The sequence below is a fragment of the Pseudopodoces humilis genome, chromosome 5, assembly GCF_049639895.1.
Source record: "Pseudopodoces humilis isolate 2021_Gansu_Grassland_sample_001 chromosome 5, ASM4963989v1, whole genome shotgun sequence".
Taxonomy (NCBI): domain Eukaryota; kingdom Metazoa; phylum Chordata; class Aves; order Passeriformes; family Paridae; genus Pseudopodoces; species Pseudopodoces humilis.
The window spans coordinates 29,861,674-29,881,708 of record NC_142204.1 but is presented as its reverse complement, the minus strand read 5'-3'; the positions used below and the strand labels follow the sequence as shown (position 1 = coordinate 29,881,708).

The 20,035-nt window shown below is 41.4% G+C and overlaps 1 protein-coding gene across 1 annotated transcript; it reads right to left on the bottom strand.

The window, feature by feature from the left end:
- Window positions 1-537: 537 nt before the first annotated feature.
- UBE2N (ubiquitin conjugating enzyme E2 N) lies at window positions 538-19,810 on the bottom strand. The gene is made up of 4 exons (XM_005519426.2): window positions 19,698-19,810; window positions 2,188-2,434; window positions 1,865-2,005; window positions 538-1,222 (listed from the first exon to the last, which is right to left on the bottom strand). Exons 1-4 carry the CDS (start codon window positions 19,725-19,727, stop codon window positions 1,182-1,184), a joined length of 459 nt encoding a protein of 152 aa, XP_005519483.1. The 5' UTR covers window positions 19,728-19,810; the 3' UTR covers window positions 538-1,181.
- Window positions 19,811-20,035: the final 225 nt, after the last annotated feature.

Here is a 20,035-nt window from a genome sequence, read left to right as displayed (position 1 = left end):
GATGCTAGCTGTAAGTGGCTAAGCAGACATCAGTCAGTACACAAGCTGGCTCTAACAGTGGTTCTAAGCACTGGAATTTCAAGTTACTAGAGGGCAGGAATTAAAAAAGTTAGAAAAATGTGCTGCTATGCAGAGACTCATAATTAGTGCTGTCATTTGCTCTTAACCTCCTACTTCATTCTGGTTATTTCCATGAAAACACACATTGACACATTACTATAATTAAGGTTACAATTGTTACATCAGAGACTTGTTTCTAAAAGTCACTCCAAATGCAATTTCATATTAAATTGGCCAGGCAAGGTCACCTGCACAACACAAACTAATTAAAAACGTCAGGAAACAGAAGAAGGAAAAAAATAAAAATAAAATAAAACCAAATAAAATAAAACCAAAAAACCCCTGTGAATTCCCCCTCTTTACTGTCAAATCTGTCAGACTGGTGAAGAAAAATTGTCAATTCTGGACTCATTTTTTTTAAATACGATTGTCACAGAGAAATGAAAACACAGCAAAATAAACTATACAAAGGCAAAGTAGAATAACAAAAAATATTTTACTAAAACATAAGATTTACAGGAGATTTTCCAGACAAGCCATACAAAATGGTCACAAGCTTTTTCTTGGAGGGATTTTTCTACACTTGACAGCAGAATCACTACAGTATTAGTGAAGGTGATGGATGTTTAATGTTCCCATTTTTTGTTCAAACAATGAAGCTTGTCCATCTACAGCGTCTAAGTTAGACTGGGCTAGAGGGTATATTCTAAAGTATAACTGGTTAGCTGCTTTTACCAATGCAATTAGCATCACCATAAAAAGGGAGGAGGAGCCCACAAAATTAAAACAAAAAGCCCCACAGCTAACCCTGCCTACCTTCATTCACAGTGCTTATACTTAAACCATGACGGGGAAAATGATTAAAAGCAGAGATGTGCTGCTGCTTTCAAACAACTTCACAACAATCCAGATGATACTTCTAGCCTCTGCTCATGCGGTACAATAGTGAATTAGGACAAGACACAGATTTGCTAATGTGCATTTAATCACCAAAGGACTGAAGATGTCTGGGCTTTTATTCTGTAATGTTTCTAAGACTGTGTCCATTAAATGCAAACAAAAAAAGGAAGAGGTCTTGGCAGAACAGGAGAAGTGATGCACACTTGATGTTCAAAGCGCATTTAAATATTATTCATGGCATATAGCCTAGTCCATGCTCTGGCTGTAAAGAAAAAGAAACATACTTAAGAAAAGATGTAGCTTTCAGGCTTGATTGAAGTAATTTAAAATTCATATTCTTAAATATTTCTTTTATACCACTGCTGCAAGCACACAAAATACATTAGTTCTGAGATTTTTAAGTGCAATTTTGAATTCTAGCAGCTGTCAACTTCTGTAGCGTATACAAGCAGTCTGACAGCAGTGGATCCAAAAGTGAAGAGACATAACATAGTAACTCTTCCATTCCACTATAGCCTGCAACAGATCCAGCAATATCAATGAGATGTACTTTTCTGGAACCTGTTAATCTGTTCCTTAAGATGTAGAGGACAAGCAGTAGAATGCGCCTTCATTTTACCAGAACTCCAAATTAGACAGATTAGCAAATTAGCACCATCAAAATTCAAGATAAAACAGATCAAGAGAGCTTCTTCTTCTATCAAGCCTCACAGACTTAAAAACAGACGACTGCAGGCTCATTCAGAGCACCTAGACTATGACTATGCAGCAATTTTTTGTTTCACCAAGTTGCAGACATAAAACTAGAGGTCAGGATTTACATACCCCAGCCAGTATTACATACCCAATAATAAGCTATTCCTAAAACTAGAAGAAAAAAAAAAAAAGTTAGAAAATACATCACCTGTTTCTATGGCTTGGGCTTCATTGGTCTTCCATTGCTCAGCTACATCATTTGCTAGTGGATCATCGGGATTGGGAGCACTTAACAAAGCCTGGATTGATAGCAGAACTGTACGAATCTGCAAAGCTGGGGACCATTTATCTGAAGAAACATTTACAGCACTATGAAACACCATATTCACCACAGTCAACAGAAATAGCAAGTTTTTACAGATTAAAGAAGAAGCAAGATATTCTTTAAACACATGAAAACTCTTTTCAGGGTCAACTTACAAATATCTGTACTTAATACAATAAGAAGAAAGAAAACACAGTAACACTTACCTTTCAAAATATCTAAACATATTCTTCCCAGCTTGTCTACATTAGGATGGTAAATTTTGGTCATGAAACGTACTTTAGGAGCTGCCATTGGATATTCTTCTGGAAGGAATAGTTCAAGTTTAAATGTCCCACCCTCAAAGGGGGAATCCTGTGGACCTGCAATGACCACATGAAAATAGCGTGCGTTGCTTTCATCTGGCTCTGCTTTTATCCCAGGGACTGGCTCCGCCAGCAAGCGCTGGGTTTCCTAGAAGAAAAGGAGGCAATGAAACAAATAAAACCCATTTGAAATAAACATGACCTGTACAAACCATTTTAAAAGCAACAAGCATTTATTTAGCCTATATTCACAGAAACTATGTTAAAGTCAAAGAATATGTGAAGAAAGACAGCTGTGGTTAACTGGTACCCATCTCCTCCCAGATCCTCACCTGTTATGTGCTTCTGTAACACACAGTAATAGATAACTCAGCTCTCCTCAATTTTTTTAACTTTTGATTGAACCACTGCCAAGCCACTGTGTTTTTCTCAATATACTTAAAAGTACTTTAAAGAATACCACAACGAAAACTCCTAAAGCATTTTCCATTCTGGTTTATTAAGCTGAACATTTGTACTGGAGTTAGATCCAACTTTGAAGAATTTAAAGTGCAACACTAAAGGTGCAACACTAAAGGTGTATTATAAGGCTGTTTTATATATTTAGACATACATATGCATAAATAGCTTTGGTATAAGTACCTTCAGCCTACATATAACCATGTTTAAGGTCACCCTAAAAGACAGTAGGAGACAGTCAAGATATTCTGTAAGCAGCAGAATTAGGGAAGGCCAGTCTCCTACAGTGACCTGGTTTCTTTGTTCGTCCATTCTGTCAACACCTACCTCAGGCACCAAGCTGTGACCACAGCTAAGAGTTGCCCATCCTGCTAATGCACTGAGCAGACAGACCAAGTCCTGTACATCTTGCCTCTCCTCTGCTGCCTGTCTCCTCAAGTCTTAATGGGCACCATTCTGGCTCTTACATAAAAGATCCCAAGGCCAAAATAGGCAAGAGGACACTAGGCAGGGAAAAAAAATCCTGCAAAAGCCTCATTTCCTCACACAGCTTTAGTCCCATTTCCCCCTTCAAAGTTTGCTTTTACTGTGTAATTTTTTCACCACCTTTCTGTGTTGGCTTTCACAAAGAAAAATTATCCTGTTTCTACTGACACAAGATGTCAACTTGTAGGTATAACATTAATTTATTATTTCTGTTTTTACAGCATATTTCTTCCATATATCTACAATAGCACTTCCAGGGATGGGGCATCCACAACTTCTCTGCGCAACCTGTTCCACTGCCTCAGCCCCCTCGCAGTGAAGAATTTCTTCCTAACATCGTACCTAAACCACTCTCAGCTTGGAGCCATTTCTCCTTGTCCTCTCAGCACACACACTTGCAGTCAGCCTCTCTCCAATACAGTAAATCTCTCTTCAATACAAGCACAAAACAGACAGATTACCTCTACTTGGCTAAATAAATTCTTCAAACATAACTGCACTGCTATGCTACTCTTGCAGAAATAAGTGTATGCATCATTTAAGTGATACGGCTGTCTTGATGCAGTTAAAATAACACCTCATTTTACAAAAACTAATCAATACATAAAGGAGTGAAGTCAAGGTAATTAATTCTAAAATCCAATTACTCATCTCTGAATTGTAAAGGTCCTACAAATAATACAGAATTTATTCCTATGTACATATGGGAACCTAAAACTAAACGTATCTGGCGTGCTTCCTTGCTGCAACTATGTATTGTCTACTCATCTACATGGACATTAGATGCCATTTACACACCTCACTGAAAGGCCATCCAAGCTTCTGACAGCTGCCTACATTTACTTCTGTGAGTATATTTTAAATTACACACATAATTTCATAACTTACTCATTTGTATTCTGCTGGCTATTTACTTGTACCCTAATTGTGTAGAAAAACAGCTATAACAAATTATGATAGCTTACATTCAGTGGTATGAAAAGTCAGCAAGAAACTACAGATTATCCTTCTAAGTGCATAGACCACTCTCAGTTTCTCTCAGCAAGCTGTCAGTATGAGTGCTGCCCCAGATATATGGGACAATTTGGGTTTCTGCCTTTGAAGGACCATATACTGTTTGACAGTTCAGGCAGAACAAAGCGTCTTATGCTAAATATAAACTAATGTGAGCCAACTGAAACCTTAAAAATAAGGAACTTATGGAAAAGACCAATTTTTAAACTTCCTCAGAGCTGGACTTTGCCAGAGATGTGCTTGAAAGCCTATTGTGGCTTTGGTTCTGATGGGAACACTCAAAGACTTTTTAAAATATTTGTAATATTAAATAATAATATTAATACATTAATAACCCATTTTAATAGCTGGGCTGATCTCAGCAGCCCCCAGCTCCCCCTGAAACACCCCAGTCCCCAGACTGCCTCCCTAGTTATGCCAGTATGCTGACTGCAACTATACTGGGCAGCCAATCCTGGCTTAAAATAACCCAGAATCAGCAGTTCTCTGGCAGCAGCATCAGCATTTTACCTGCCAGCATATCTGAGAGAGCGATGTCTGGCTGCAAGCTGCACGTTCTGCCACTAAAAACCATTTGTCAGTAAACAACGGGAGAGCCCATATATGAGAAAAACAATTCCTTCAATGCAGACACCCCATAATACCTAAGGGGCTGTACCACTGTGAGCACATCGCCCCGCTCAGAAAGCCCTTCAAGCCTTCACATTCCAGAAGTGTGATCATCTTGCTATGAAACACCCCAGAAAAAGGGAGCATGAAGAAAAGTGTTTATGCTGCACCACTACTGAGCCTACTCTGAGCCCGTATGGGCACCCTGGGGAATATCAGTATCAGATGAAAATTCCTTTAAGCAAGCACACCTTGCTTCCTGCACTGCTCACAGCTCCATCACTATTGGTGCAATTGAAGCTGTTTTCAAACAGAAATGAGGGTGAATACCTGTGAGGGAACTGGTTGACTCTCATCTTTCACACTTGCCAGGCTCTGGTGCAGCAGAGAGCAAGCACCAGCTAAACTTCTCCAATACACTCAAAATGAAAGGCCATGATCCTGTGAACACACATCACTCACTGCCTTTGTGCAAAAGCTTCAGAAAACACATCTTTTTAGAACTGTGTAACACAGACAAGCTTGTTAGACTGTGAGAAACACAGCAAAGATGCCATTTGAGAGAATGTGCCATGTTTGTACTTAAATACGTCAATACCTCCTAAACTCTGACAGTAAATCAGGGTTTTGTCCTGCAATTATGAAGACATTAACAATAATATTTTAAATATATTTAGGGGGGGACACCATGGAAAAGGAACAGTAAGGGAGAAATTAATCAAAAGTTTATATTGTAAGGTCTAAGCATATAAAATGCTTAAACATACAACTAGGCCCAATTCTAAAGTGATTACATGGACTTGATTTCCACATTTTAGGGTAAGATGGACAATTGCAGACATGCTGATACTAAAATAAATTTGATTTGCCATAAAACTTGCAAAAATAAGTCATATTTGAGAGAAAAAAATTTCAGTATAGAGGCAATGCTATGCACCTAGTCAGGAGGTGGACCTGTTTAAAGATTTTAATCTTTTAAGTGCACATTCTGAATTTAAAAAAACCAAAACAACAAACAAACAAAAACACAAAAAACACTGCAAAAAATAACCACCTACCACCCTGTACATCACCCACAAGAGAATGATGAGATGTGGACAAAATGTGAAGGAAATGTTGAACTGTACATTGATCTTATTCTCTAATTCCCAGAGGATGGCTACCCAATGAAAATAAGTCTCTCAAACATGTTTAAATAAGTAAATTAACATTTAATTTCTTTTAATTGAACTTTTAACTTATCACCTTTTTTAACTAATCAGGAGAACTGAGCACATGCAATACTTGACTTCTCACATATTTTTAGGCAGTCTTTCTTACACTTTTTTAACTGAGGAAGTGAGTTTTATGCACTCCATTACTTCCCCTTTTCCCCCAAAATTGCCTTTAAACCCTTTGTCCAATTTCAGCTGTTCTGTGTGTTTTGTAAGCTATCAGTGAATAAGGCTAACCAAGCTCAGTGCTACTGGAGAGGAAGAGATGAACAGTTCAAAAACTACTACTGCTGTTTGGCCAGTTTATTCCAACTGAGTATATACCATCCTTGCCCAGCAAAAATCCCTGACAATAAGGATAAAAAGAGAGTTGGAACATACACATATAAACATGCTAAAAAGGAAAAAGAAGAAATTCCGAGAAAAGGTTTTGTAGTTCTGCTGCTCACAATAAATGTTTTGATAATAGAACAGTTAATTTTGTCTTCAACAAGAATACAAACTCTCATCAAGTAAGTGTTGCAGAACAGTACTATGTGGTGGTTTTTATTAGCTCTCCTCTAGCATACTGAAGTTTCACAGAAGATGTTTCAGCACATATTTTGAAAGCTCTAGAGCTTTCAATTGTTTCCCATGCTGCCAAAGGCAATTATTTCTATTTGTCATACTCTGCAATGCTTTTAGATTGAGATTTCTTCTCACTCCTGCATTTGCTACACTTTTTCCAATTCCAAGTAATGCAACAATTTCCATTGACTACATAAATTAACAAACCCAAAAGGAAGATACATGCCAGTCCCTACTTGGAAAAAACCAAATCAATCAATCAATCACAACTGGTTATGCCTCCCCCCTTTTATTTTTAAGTGGTTAGAAAACACAGAAGTGTTGAAGGTGTTTTGACAAGCAAAAGCAAAGCTTTCCTTATTAACACAGGTGGCCTGAAGCAGAGTGACAGATGATACTGATGGGACAGATGGTGTAGCTGACATTCTGCATAGCTATTCTTCTATGAAGACATTAAATTGAAAACTAATTGTACCTGAGGGGGAAGAAACTCTCAACCTGTTTTTACATTAACATGTGAGGATAGGAAGCCTCAGGAAGAGAGAGCATTGTGATATTTAGAAGAGACCAGCAGAGCAGGAGGTGGGGGTGAGGGCTTTTGAGGTTGCCAAGGCTAAGAGAAGCCACACAATGAAGAGAGAAGGATCTGCAGGAGAGTAGGTTTCATTCATTGAGCTTTTGCTTGGTTATTCTGCTTTCAGTAAAAGGGGAAAAAAATGTTACTGAACATCAGACAACCACCAGGATTCTCCTTGTTCATACTCACAGAATAAGACAGAGGACTTCTTTACAGAAGTAAACTGAACAGCCTAGAAGATGCTTCCATACACAGATACAGGAAAATCAACTGCTAATGAATATGGAGGTATGAGCAAGCATACAAAGGAGGAATCCATTAGAAATATACCATTTCAATCACTTTCAGTCCTGCAGAAGTGTTTACAAAAGCCTCAAGCTGCCAAGGCCTCAGTCAAAACTAAAAAAAAGATTTCTGTGTGCTAGCCTTTTGAAAAACAAAAAGCTACTTCTGCTGTCAACAGACTAAGGCAGGACCAAACAAATCACTACAAATAGATGGTGCCAAAATACAGAAGTGGCAAATACCACAATCGGAAGACCTGACTATGCAAGTACTTGCAAAAAAACCCAAACGCTATTTCTTACCTAGCAGAGGCACTGCAACTGAACTGTAAAGCTTCTCTGCTTTACAGAGACCATTACAGTACTGAAGGAAGAAATGCTGGCATGGAATTAGACAATTTTAAAAATGTCTTCATTGCTTTCTAGAAAGGAGAACTACTCTTTGCTTGGAAAAATAGAGCAGTTCTGTTCCCTGTGCTTTGGCAATAGTTAACCACCACAAATTTTACACTGCCTGCCAAGCAACATGGCTAAAACAGTTAGGAACAAATCAATATCGAGCACCTATAAAATACGTGAACTTTAAAGCTACCATATGAAGGCCACTAGAATTTAAGAGAAGCTTGCTTGTGAAGTCAGCACAAGCTAGCTCAAAGAAGAAATCCAAGCTCCATATCTCTAGACAAATACGCTCTGCTTATTAATTCATCTATCTGCACTTCATTTTCCAGACACCCCAGGTTTCTTATTTCACATTCAATATTACTGATATGCTGATTATTTTAATAAATGCTGCTTATTAATCCACTAAATAACTATTGTGGTATCAGTGAGTGTTACAATTGAAGGAACACACTATTCTACAGAATGGTCTTCTGGTCCACATTGTCCTTTAATACCAGCTGTGAAATCACCTAGTGAACTTTGTAAAATCCGTGAGAACAAAGGTAGCTTAAAAAAATCACACCACCTTATAAGGCCTGACTATTTTAAGGTGATAAATGATCAGCTACTGGGGAAAGGAAATGAAAAAACCAAAATTGTGCTACCTTTCCTATTCAGCCTATTATGCACTTTCACTTTTGCCTGTATAGCTGTCTCTTGACCTCATGGTCTAACATAGCAAGTAGCCAATCTGGAAGAAAAGAAAAGAAAGGGAAAAAAGTCATGCAAGAGAGAAGAGTCCCTGATGCAGTGCACCACATGTTCCACGAAAACAGCTGTGCCAACAAAAAGCAGGGGGAAAACAAATGCTCTCAGAAGGGTGGGAGAAGATTCCTTTTGGTGAAAGAGCTGGTTTGAAGAGCTGGAACTGCAGTGTTAATCACAGCAGGATACCAGTGTAAGATTACTATTCTGTAACCAACCTAAAGAGGAAATGCAGAGCCTTCCTCCTCATTCCAAAGGAAGAAGCTTAACTACCAACTGGTCTAATTTCAGTAACAGATGGTAAAATACCAAATTAAAAGTCTTCATCCATCTATAAAGGTCTTAAACACCAAAGACTCTGGTATCTTACTTGTTATAAACAGTTATCTAAAAACCTTTTCTAGCACTACAGACTACAGAAAAGCATCCTTATGGCTAGCAACTTTATGTGAGTACCTTAAAAAGAGAGAGAATATCATTCAGAGGCTGACATATCTGTGCTAAAATTATTCTGAAACCTCAAAACACAAAACATTAATAATGGCCCCTTACATAAAGAGAAACACTGTAGGTCTTAAAGCTGTTAAATATTGAAAATGGCACATTTTATGCCATTTAAATACCACATCTTTATACAAAGTCTCAAGAGAATGATTCTTTCCTCATATTTTCAGTGGCACATTTACGACCTCAATTCTCTAAGCAGTAGTCAAGCAATTTTCCTTCAGTATCATGGGCTAAGATGGAGATTACACTCCAACAACTTTGTCCGGCCAAGGCAAGGTACAAGTCCTCTCTAATCTAATAGACAGTGAGAAAGTGTAGACAGTATCTACCCTTACTTGTAGGTTCAATTAACCCTAGCTTTATTCGGAACAGATCAGGGAAGACAGATGATGGATGTGGACTTAATCTACAACAGGAATTACAGCTCAAGTATGAGTGTTTACAGCTGCCACCTTGCCAGAAATCACCATTCTGCAATTCTATTGAGAAAGCACACCTTGTCAGCATTCTCAATGCACCTCAGGAAAAGTGAACTAGGTCTTCCTAACCAGATCTTTAACCTGAAAAATGCTGATTGACAACATAAAAACTCTATTGCCATCTAGCAGAGGACAGTAATTTCCAACAGAAACCATGGAACAGCTGGTATTGGCTGTTGATAAAAGCATTTTCCACAAGTACAAATGAAAAATATCTGCACATCCCTTGACAAGTTTCTTCCACAGGTGCTACAAGCAAAGGTTTCCAAACAGCCAGCTACAAAACAAACTTTTTGGTAACCCTGGCCAAAAGGAACAATAGGATGCCACTCAACACTGTAGGAATAGTCCCAAAATGGCCAAAAAGAAGTGTTATTTGTAAAATGAAAAAGGCACCCCAACTGAAAGAAATCCACATCAGCTTGCCCCAATTTTTTTTTGTATTTGGTATGATCTAATTTAACTGCATTACCAACTGAGCACATGTACAGGGTGTATGTGTCGAGTTGCTGGCAGCAGAGGGGCTCCAGGGGTGACCTCCATGAGGAGAGGCCAGGAGCTGTACCTCACCAGACACAGCCAGCTCCAAAAAATACCACAGGTGAACCCATTAGCCAAGCTGGTGGCACACATGGGAAAATGTATTTAAGAAAGGACAGAAAACAACACCACACAGAGAGAACAGCAAGGGATGAAAAAAAAAATAGAAGTCTGTGAGCAAAAGTAGTGTGAACACCAAGGTCAGAAAGGACGATCTCCAAGCACTGGTGCAAAGATCCTCTGTAGCCTATGAAGGACCACAGTGGAGCATACAACCACATTGTGGCCCATGGAGCATCCCACTCTGGAGCATGGGAAAAGTGTGAGAAGGAAGGAACAGCACCGACGGGTTGTTGTGGACTAGCCATAAACCCCCATATCCCACCCCCTTGCATCCACCAGGGATAGGGGAGTTGGAGAATAAGGAGTGAAGGACTGAAGCTGAGCATTGGAAAAGGGTGGCAAAGGTGTTTTAATTTTGTCTTTGTTTCTCACCATCAAATTCTATCTTATCTATCCTACCTGAAAGCTCATTAATTAATTAATTAATTGCCCCAAGTTGAGCCTGTTTTGCCATGATGATTATCAGTAAATTATCTTTCTATCTTTGTCTTGACCCATGAGCTTCCCCCTGCCTGGTTGAGGTGGGGAGAGAATGTGGCTGGGTGAGCATCTGCCCAAGGTCAGCCCACCTCACCATAAATCACACAGTACTTTTTAATCTGTGTTTGAGCTGTGGTATGCAGAACCACTTTTAGAGAGAATGCAGTACAGTTTCAGACTCCATGGATGACACTGAAAATTAAGAATTTTTGAGAAAGAGCTGACAGACTTAAAATTAAAACCAAAAACTAGCTCCATTTCCTGTTACAGCTGAAATGATAACATCACTTGCAGAGTGCCACACACAACAATTTATGTGGGAGAAAATGTGCTGAGGAAAAAGAGAGATCTTTCAGTTTAACTGATTGCTCATCAGTCATTTCAGTATTTGCTTCCTAAGGGAGATCAGATATTTGCTGCCAAATCCTCCAGGAAGATTTCTAAAACAGATGAAAAGACAATACCAATAGCAAAAATCAAAGATTCTTGTTTTTTTTAAATCACAACTAAGTTCCACTAATTTTTAGTCATTGAGAGTGGAAGTCCTTTGTTTCATTCTTCATTGGCTGTTGAGTTTACAATTAAGTCAAGTTGCTTTTCTACCCACCATTTCAGCATGGTTCTCAGTCCTTCTTGATTAACTTCATTCACATCTGTAACTACCTCCACCATTTCCTTTCCTCACAAAATGCAAGTTTGCCTGAATGGGAAACTCCAGCTTCTCAGCAGCAGTGCTAATTTGAGCAGTCACCCTTCCACGTAATCCCCTCATCAGCCCAAGTGTTTGCAAAGTCAAATAACAGATGAGATCACAGAATTGATTTGGCTTAAGAAATAACTTTTACTGCAGAGTTCTGAGCCAAATCAGTTCCTCAGTCTAAGTTCACCTCAGTGGCACAAAAATATTTGTGCCAGCACAATCCAAGCTGAATCTGTTCATACAGTAAAGGTGTTCAACCTGAATCAGAATCATAGAACAGCCTGGGTTGGAAAGGACCTTAAAGATCACCTAGTCCAACTCCCCTGCCAGGGGCAGGGACACCTCCCACTTGCTCAGAGCCCCATCCAACCCAGCCTTAAACACTTCCAGCAATGGGACATCCACAACTTCACTGGGCAAGTTCCAGTGCCTCACCACCTTCACAGTAAAGAATTTCTTCCTTCCTTAGATCTAATCTAAACCTGCCATCTTTCAGTTTGAATCCAGTCCCCTTGTCCTACCCCGATATGCCCTTGTAAAAAGCCCTTCTCCAGATCTTTTGTAGGCCTACTTTAGGTACTGGCAGGCTGCTACAGGAATGAGTCAGATTGATCAGTTTACAAACTTTTGGTAAAGCTACCTTCAGTAGGTGGTAACTTTTCACCTTGTACAGCTCTCTACAAAAACACAAAAGTACAATAACCAACTTTGGCATTTCAATCCAGACTACGCAGAGAATACGTTTCTTTCATACTTTCATTCTGACCACAGGTAACCCTTGCCAGTTACCAGTGTCATTACCTTTCAACTACATCCAATAGTCCAGACTGATTTTGAGGTATGAAATAGAAACTTAAGGTTTTAGTTAAAGCACTGTATTGGCACAGTGACAAGTTATAATTACTTGCCAAATGACAATTCTTTCCTGTCTGACTGTGATAAGGGGGAAGATCACACTCATCTCCTTCACTGAGGAGTGATAAATTGCACACAAGAAGGTAAAAAAGCATGCACGTTTTTGCTTTGATTTTTGAGGGGGAGGCAGTGGGAAAAGTGAAACTTATCAGTCAAAACTGTCTTCTACATATAGCGGTAAAGCTGCCTCATAAAACTACAAAGACTTAATTCAAAACTTAGTATAACATTACATCACATTTTGGCACAAATTCTTCTAGGGTCTATCAATTCATTAGCTACAACTATGTAAAGAACTGGCTGTAACCAGCATTACTGAAAATAAATTTGTTACCTAATAAATTAGTTACCTAAGCAGATGTCATATTATCAGAGAGATTTCAGTAAGTTTACATTAAAATTTTATCACTGTAAAGTAACTTCATTAAAGAAAATCTTCTGAAAACAACTTTACCTTTTAGGACAAAGGGAAAAAGAACTAGCAGCAAAGCCCATTAAACTGTAAAGCAAGGGTAATCATAAATAGGAGTCTACACTTTGGTTCACAAAAGCCAGCCTCCACATGAATTCTCTTCGTTGCCATACAATCCCCAAGTATCAGCATTTCACATGCCCCTGCTTTCTGGACCCATTACTGGGCTAGTGTCCCTTGTACATGAATGCCTCTACCACCCTGCAGGTTCCCAGACCCCGTCACCAGCCAACTGTATCTAACACCTCCTCCCAAAAAAATAGGGGAGAAAACATGTTCAAAGTGTTAACATGTCAAAGACATCAGCTGTAAAAAAAGAAAGAATAAAATACTGGTACAGCAGATTTAGAAAACACTAACTAGTACTCAATATACAAGAAGTTGTCCAGCAAATTGATACTATAGCTCTGCTAAGCAAGCACTGTGAATGAACTCTGGATTGCTCACAATCCTCTCACACACTTCTGTCTCTCCAAATCCCATCACCACACAATTTTAACCATTGCAAAACCACTTGCATTGTGATGAAGACAAATGTATTCCAATTAATAGTGCCTTCCTAGAAGAAACAAAAAAAACAACAAAAAACAACCACAATCTACCTACTCTTGGAAGACTTTGTAGCCAAGCAGTAACATGAAGAGGGGCATTTTAAGGCCAGCAGCACTCTCCCCCAAGAATGACCTCATTCTTGAATTTTCCACAGCAGATTACAGGATTCTGGAACTGTGAATCTGAGATCCTGTGCAAATTCCTAAAGGATGATGTGATACCACAGATAGAGTCTTTCATGGTGCATCCCCAGCTACTGTAAGGTAAAAGGCATAACTGAATTCACTAAGCTAAGAGTGTAAACCATTCCTGCAGTAATACTGATGGAGCACGTTTGCACTGGAGGATTGCATTAACATATGGTGTAGAGATAACTATCAAAGCATGGTTAATGCAAACAGTAATTCATACTGAGCTTCTGTGAAAATGCTATCTATACTGGGCTTGCAAGGCAAGGTTCTGGTAGTGGGGGGGGTTCTACTGAGGTCCCCCTGTGAGAAACTGCCAGAAGCTTCCCCCATGCCCACATGAGTCACTGGCAGACAGCTCAAAGACATACCTGTCCCTGGCCAAGGCTGAGCCCATCAGCAATGCTGGTAGCACTTCTGAGGTAATATATTTAAGAAAGGGGAAAAAAATGCACAATCTGGGCAGCAGCAGCCGAAGAAATGAGATTATGTAAGAACAACAACTCTGCAGACACAAAGGTCAGTGAAGAAGTAGAAGGAGGAGGTGCTCCAGGTGTGGGGGCAGAGATTCCTCGGCAGCCCATGGTGACACAGGCTGTCTCCCTGCAGCCCATCGATGACCCCATGCTGGAGCACATGGATGCGCCCATAGGAGACTGTGACCCCATGGGAAGCCTACAGTAAAGCAAGCTCCTGGCAGGTCCTGTGGAGAGAGAAGTCCATGCTGGAGCAGGTTTGCTGGCACTATGTGTGACACATGTGGTATGAACTTGTGACCCACACTGAAGCAGTCTGCTCCTAAAGGACTGCACCTCTGGAAAGGACCCACAGTGGAGGAGTTAGTGAAGACTGCAGCCTGTGAGAAGGACTCACGTTGGAGAAGAGGGACTCCATGCTGGAGCTGGGGAAGAGTATAGAGTCCTGCCCCTAAGGAGGAAGGAGCAACAGTGAAAGTGTGTGATGCACTGAATAGAAACCCCACTTCCCATTCCGCTGCACCACTGGGGGTTAGAAAAGGGAGAAAAATCAGGAATGAAGTTGAGCCCAGGAGGAAGGGTGAGGTAGAAGGAAGGTGTTTTAATATCCTCATTAACGTATTAGGATTTGATAGGTAATAAATGATATTAATTTCTCCAAGGCAAGTCTGTTCTGCCTAAGACTGTAATGGGTGAGTGATCCCTCCCTGTGACTCTCTTGACCCAGGAGCCTTTGGTTGTATTTTCTCTCCCCTACTCAGCTGAGGGGAAGGACAGAGCAGCATCCAGCCAGGGTCAATCTACCACATCATCTATGGCAAAATTTGCAACCTGATTCTCGCTATTAATCCACCAGTCACAAGTAACTACAAAAATGTGATTTTTTTTTATTACAAAATAAAATATTTATCAAAACTAATTTTAATGATACTCTGAAAGCCATCTAAATGCAAGACATGTACAGTACAAAACAACTGCATGCAAAGCACTAAAAATCCATTGGTTTACTATAGGTTTGTGCCTCAAAGCTGCTCAAGTATTATACAAGCTGGTCCAAACAGGATTATTGCCTCAATCTGGGTTATTTGCTTGGGTTTTCCTCAGTTTTTATTCTACAGGGTATACTGAAAGCTTCTTTAAGGAAAAGGTTATCAGACCTCTTAAAGATCTGTTATTAAGACTCCAGATTTGCTTTTTAAAACTTAACCTGACTAGACCTAATTGGAAAGTTTTCTTATCCCCTGGGCCTGAGCCCTCTTCTCAGCTTCCCTCCCATGTCTGCACAAAGCATCTTCCCTGCCAAGCTCCAGGCTTCCAAAACCTGTCTGTATATCCCTCCCATTATACCAGCCAGCCCAGGCTGTATCAGTCACCTGGCAAGAAGACTCAATGAGGGTTGCAAACTTTCTACTTTTCTACACTTGGTGGGGGCGACGGTGGAGAGAGGAGCAGGGATAATATGGTTTTAAGAACAGGACAAAAACAATTCTGAAAATTCCCAAAATTCCCTTCTATTAAATTTGAAGTCTGAACAAGATTCAAATGGCATACAAGGTGCAAAAAGACATTACACTCTCTGACAAATGTCAAGGAACGGCATTCTTCAGAAGTAATGTTTTCTGTACCTAACCACCATCCAAAGAAATACAAAACACCACAAAAAGGCATTAGTTTTACCTCAAGTCTTTTTTATTTCATTTTTTTAATGCAGGAAATAAAAAAGCAGTCAGAAATGTCAGAGAAATCAAAAAGTAGCAGCAACTTAAATGTTAATGTGGAGACAGAAGTTCATACCTCAAAAAAACCCACAGCTTTCAAGAAAAAGTAAGAAGCTTCAAGTCGGCTGCCAGTAGTACTTTTAAAGAACTTCTAGAAAGTTCCAGGTGCAGGCTAAATACTTGATTTATATTTTAAAAAAACTCCAGACATATAAGGCTGATTTTACTGACCTCTACTACAGAATGTTCAAAGTGCCTAGCATCACACACACCAAGAGAGTCTCCATAAAACCTCCCAGAAATTTTACATTTTGAAGCAGCATTTTGTAGCGAGCAGTCCAAGTGTTCCCAGTCTCAAAAAATACGGCAAGCAGGAGTTCACTGCAGATAATGGAAACAGCTTCACACAGTAAATAGCAAGGAATGTGTATCTCAGACAACACCACAGTATTGTGCAGGGGAGGAAATCAAAGCCTCTGTAATTTAACACTGATAAATTCATTAGAAAAAACAATCTGAAGGAGTCTCAGCTACTGATTCAGATGGTTACTTCATGATAGGAGCAGCTGCAGTGATTATAACAGAAGTGCTAATAACAACTGGCTACAGGCAACTTAGAGACCTGTGCATCAAATCACGAATGATGAGATCACTGCAGCAATGAAAACAGCAGGGAAAAAAAACATTTTAAAAGATTATATGGGGCGATATTGTCCATCCCATTCACATACTCTGACTGCACTTGACACAGCAATGAGGTGGATTGAATGTCAGCCAACAAAAAAAATTCAGATGCAATTCAATTCCTTACTCGACTGAAGGTACGTGACTTTGCAACACAGGAAAGAACTGATGTAATAAGTGCTTGAAAATAAAAGTCACTGGGCTTATTCATTGTCTGCTGCAGAGGCTCATCTCTTAATACTGGAAATAGTCACTTTTTGGAAAAAAGTTTACAGCATCAAAACCACATATCTATGTAAATGTGCCAATAACACATTTTAATTTTATCTGACATTAACGGATTTTTTTTGTCAAGATTATTCTTACAGGACCCCTGGTATTGAATTACTGAAGAAAACAAAAATATCTCTATTCAAACAATAAAAAGTTTTCCAATTCTGTCTTTAAAGATTCAAAACTAATTCAGTTGTCTTCTACTCACCATTTGTGATATGCTAACAGTAATAATTCTAAAGCAAGTTATCTTTTGAACTTATAGACCATTCCCACACATACTTTATTGAAGTCTGTTTCTAAGTAATCAAAGGACAGCAAACTGGGAATTCTGCATCTTCTGCAACAACTGCTTTGCAACATCCATACTGTCACCTTTTCATAGAATTTGAACAAAGTATTGGAGACATAAACAGAGCTCCCACGGTGACAAGGAAAGCTCCTGCTCTCCTCCCGGGTTGGATGACAGCCTGCACATAGCAAAGACGCAGGCTGAGGAGTAGAGGGCTGCAAGTCAACCTGAGAACCCGGCCATCTGCCAGCAGTCGCTCAAGACAGGGAATGCCAACTGCATTTGGAGTGGCTAGCCAAGCTCAGGACTTCATTACAGTCCAAATACACTCTCCTAGCCCCAAGTAGCCATTGATGATCTCTCCTGGATGGCAACACAAAGGGTGCATGTGGTGAAAAGGGAGAAGGTCTTTCCTAAAAGTAACTTAAACCATTTGTTTATCATGAAATTTATTACTGTGCATGACATGAAGATTTAATTTTCTTTACTGGAGTTATTTTACCGTTACTCAGCTCCTTCCTATCTCTCCCATTTCCTTCCCTGATCTTTCAAATTCTCACTTGCAACTGAATTCACTCCCTCCCCTCCCTCTAAGGCATCCAGAAGAGGAAATTTAACACTAAAATCAAAATTGGCATGCTAGGAAAGATCCAAACAATTCTCACTCAAGACTCCTGACGACTTATTGGGCATATTTCTGGGTCTGTACCTCTGCAGCTGTGATATTTCAAAATATGACTTTGCACATTTTCGAGGCTGTAGCAATTAGTCAGACTCAAGTCCAAGATCATACGCACATGTGGTAACTTAAGGCATGCACAGCACAGGAGCTGAAGACCTGGTCATCTAAAACAACCAAGCCAAGATTTCAAAGCTCTAGACTGGCTGCAGACAACTTACAATGCACGCATGGAAATACTCAACCCACCATATGTCTAAGGGGTATCCTTCATAGAAAATCTGGAGTTTCTAGGACTCTTTTTTGCCCTTCACCTTTCTTCTCCAGCAGGAAAAGAAAGTCCCGCATCACCACATATCTTTGAAGTGAGTTGTGTAAATTGTGCCAACGTTTTTTTCTAGAAACCATTAAGAAAACAAAAGTACCAAGAACTAAATTTATGCACCAGCACAAGTGGGTGCACTTCTTGGTTGTATTCTGGGGAACTGTCAAGAGCAATGAAAATTTAACACAGACACCAGCCTCATGACTGAGCTCTTACTGCAACTCTGTGATAAATACCAGTTCCACTGTATTATGAATCACTGTTCCCTATCACACCTCAAATACATTCAGATTAGTATGCTGTGCACTCAGGCAGCTGGATAGGCATCAAAATCTGTAAGATTGGTCTCCTTTATTTTTACTGCTTACAATTCTGAGCACCAATCACAGTTTAGCTCTGTTTCACAGAAGATAAATGCTACTCCTGTCCTATTTTACCTCATCATCTCTATCACCTACTCAGTAACTCGACTTCTTAGACAAAATAGCTGTATTTTTTCATCCACTATTTAACACTTTCCAAATTCACTTATTTATAATGGTTACCAACCAAAAGAGCTTCACAGTGTTATAAATGAACACCCATTCACTGTAACAAGCTATGAGGAGGATGCTGTCATTTCCTACGAGGGCTAACGAACCTTACTGGAATCACTTAAAAACTTTTGTAAAGGAAATGATCACTCATTCGAGGGCTTCAATTCACATGATTACAAATCAAGTAGGAGACAGCAGTGCAGAAGCAACAACCACGTGAGCTACAGGACCGAGCTGTTTCGATAGCTTGCAATACAGCTACCTGTATCTCCATGTGACTCCAAATTACTCAAGTCTCAAGCTGGAATTGAATTCGGAGGATCTGCTGAAAGTACCCCAGAATAAGAGCCCTTGCAAAGCTTGGCAAATCAAAGCCGAAACATGATACCGAACCGCCGTCACGACACACTAAGTGGGTACGGGCCGACAGCTCCGAGCACACGTAGCAGTAACCGGATTATCCCAGCGTGTACCACCGGCGCGAATGTCCCGGCGCATACAGAGCTGTAGCCCAGGTTTAACTGCTCGCTGTGGCTTTTCCCTCACCGCACAGGAAAGCCGAGCACGGCGCCACCGCCGCCTTCCCCCGGCCCAAGCACGCCGAGAGCTGCGCCGGGAAGCCGGGGCCTGGCGGAAGCCCCCGGTGAGGAGCCGCACGGCCGGCAGAGGACAGAGAGGGGTTGTGCGCGGTGTCTTTCGAGCTCCGTACCCCGAAGGGTGCGCAGATACCAGCGCTCGGCAGCACCGGGGCCGCGGGGCGCCGCCGCCGCCCGGGCAATCCCCGCAATGGGGGCGGGGCCCCCCCCCCCCGGAGGGCCCGGGCGCTCCCGCCGCCCGCCCGCACGCCCCGACACGGCGCGGGGGGGCCCCCGCGGCGGCGGCGGGAAGCGGCGGGGGCGCGGGAGCGGCGGCAGCGAGGCGCCCCTCGCCCGGCAGGGGCGGGAGGAGGCCGGGGAGGCGGCCCAGCCCTAGCGCGGCCCTGCTCCCGGGCACCGGAAGAGGCGCCGGCGCGGCGCAGCGCTGCCCGCGGGGCGGGACCCCGGCCCGGCGCGCCCGGCGCCCCCGGCGGGGCATACCGGAGCGGCGCGCGGCGGGCAGGGCGCGCGGCCGTACCTTGATGATCCTGCGGGGCAGCCCGGCCATCTTGTCTCGTCGGTGCAGGCTCGGGGCGCGCCTCCGCTCGGGGCGCGCGCACGGCCGGAAAGACCCGCGCCGCGCTTCCTGCGGCGCCGCCCTGCGCGCGTGACGCCGGGAAATGTAGGATAAAGGGATCGCTGGTGTGGGGTCAGCACCCAGCGCGGACCGCGTGAAACCATCGGCAGCGGGGCCGTGCGCTGTCAGCGCGAAATGTGTGCCCGGCCCTTTTAGCTTCTGTGCGTATCCCTAAACCTGTCTCAAAGATATCCTAGAACATCAGTACATGAAACACAGGGAGCTACTGATAGAGTCTA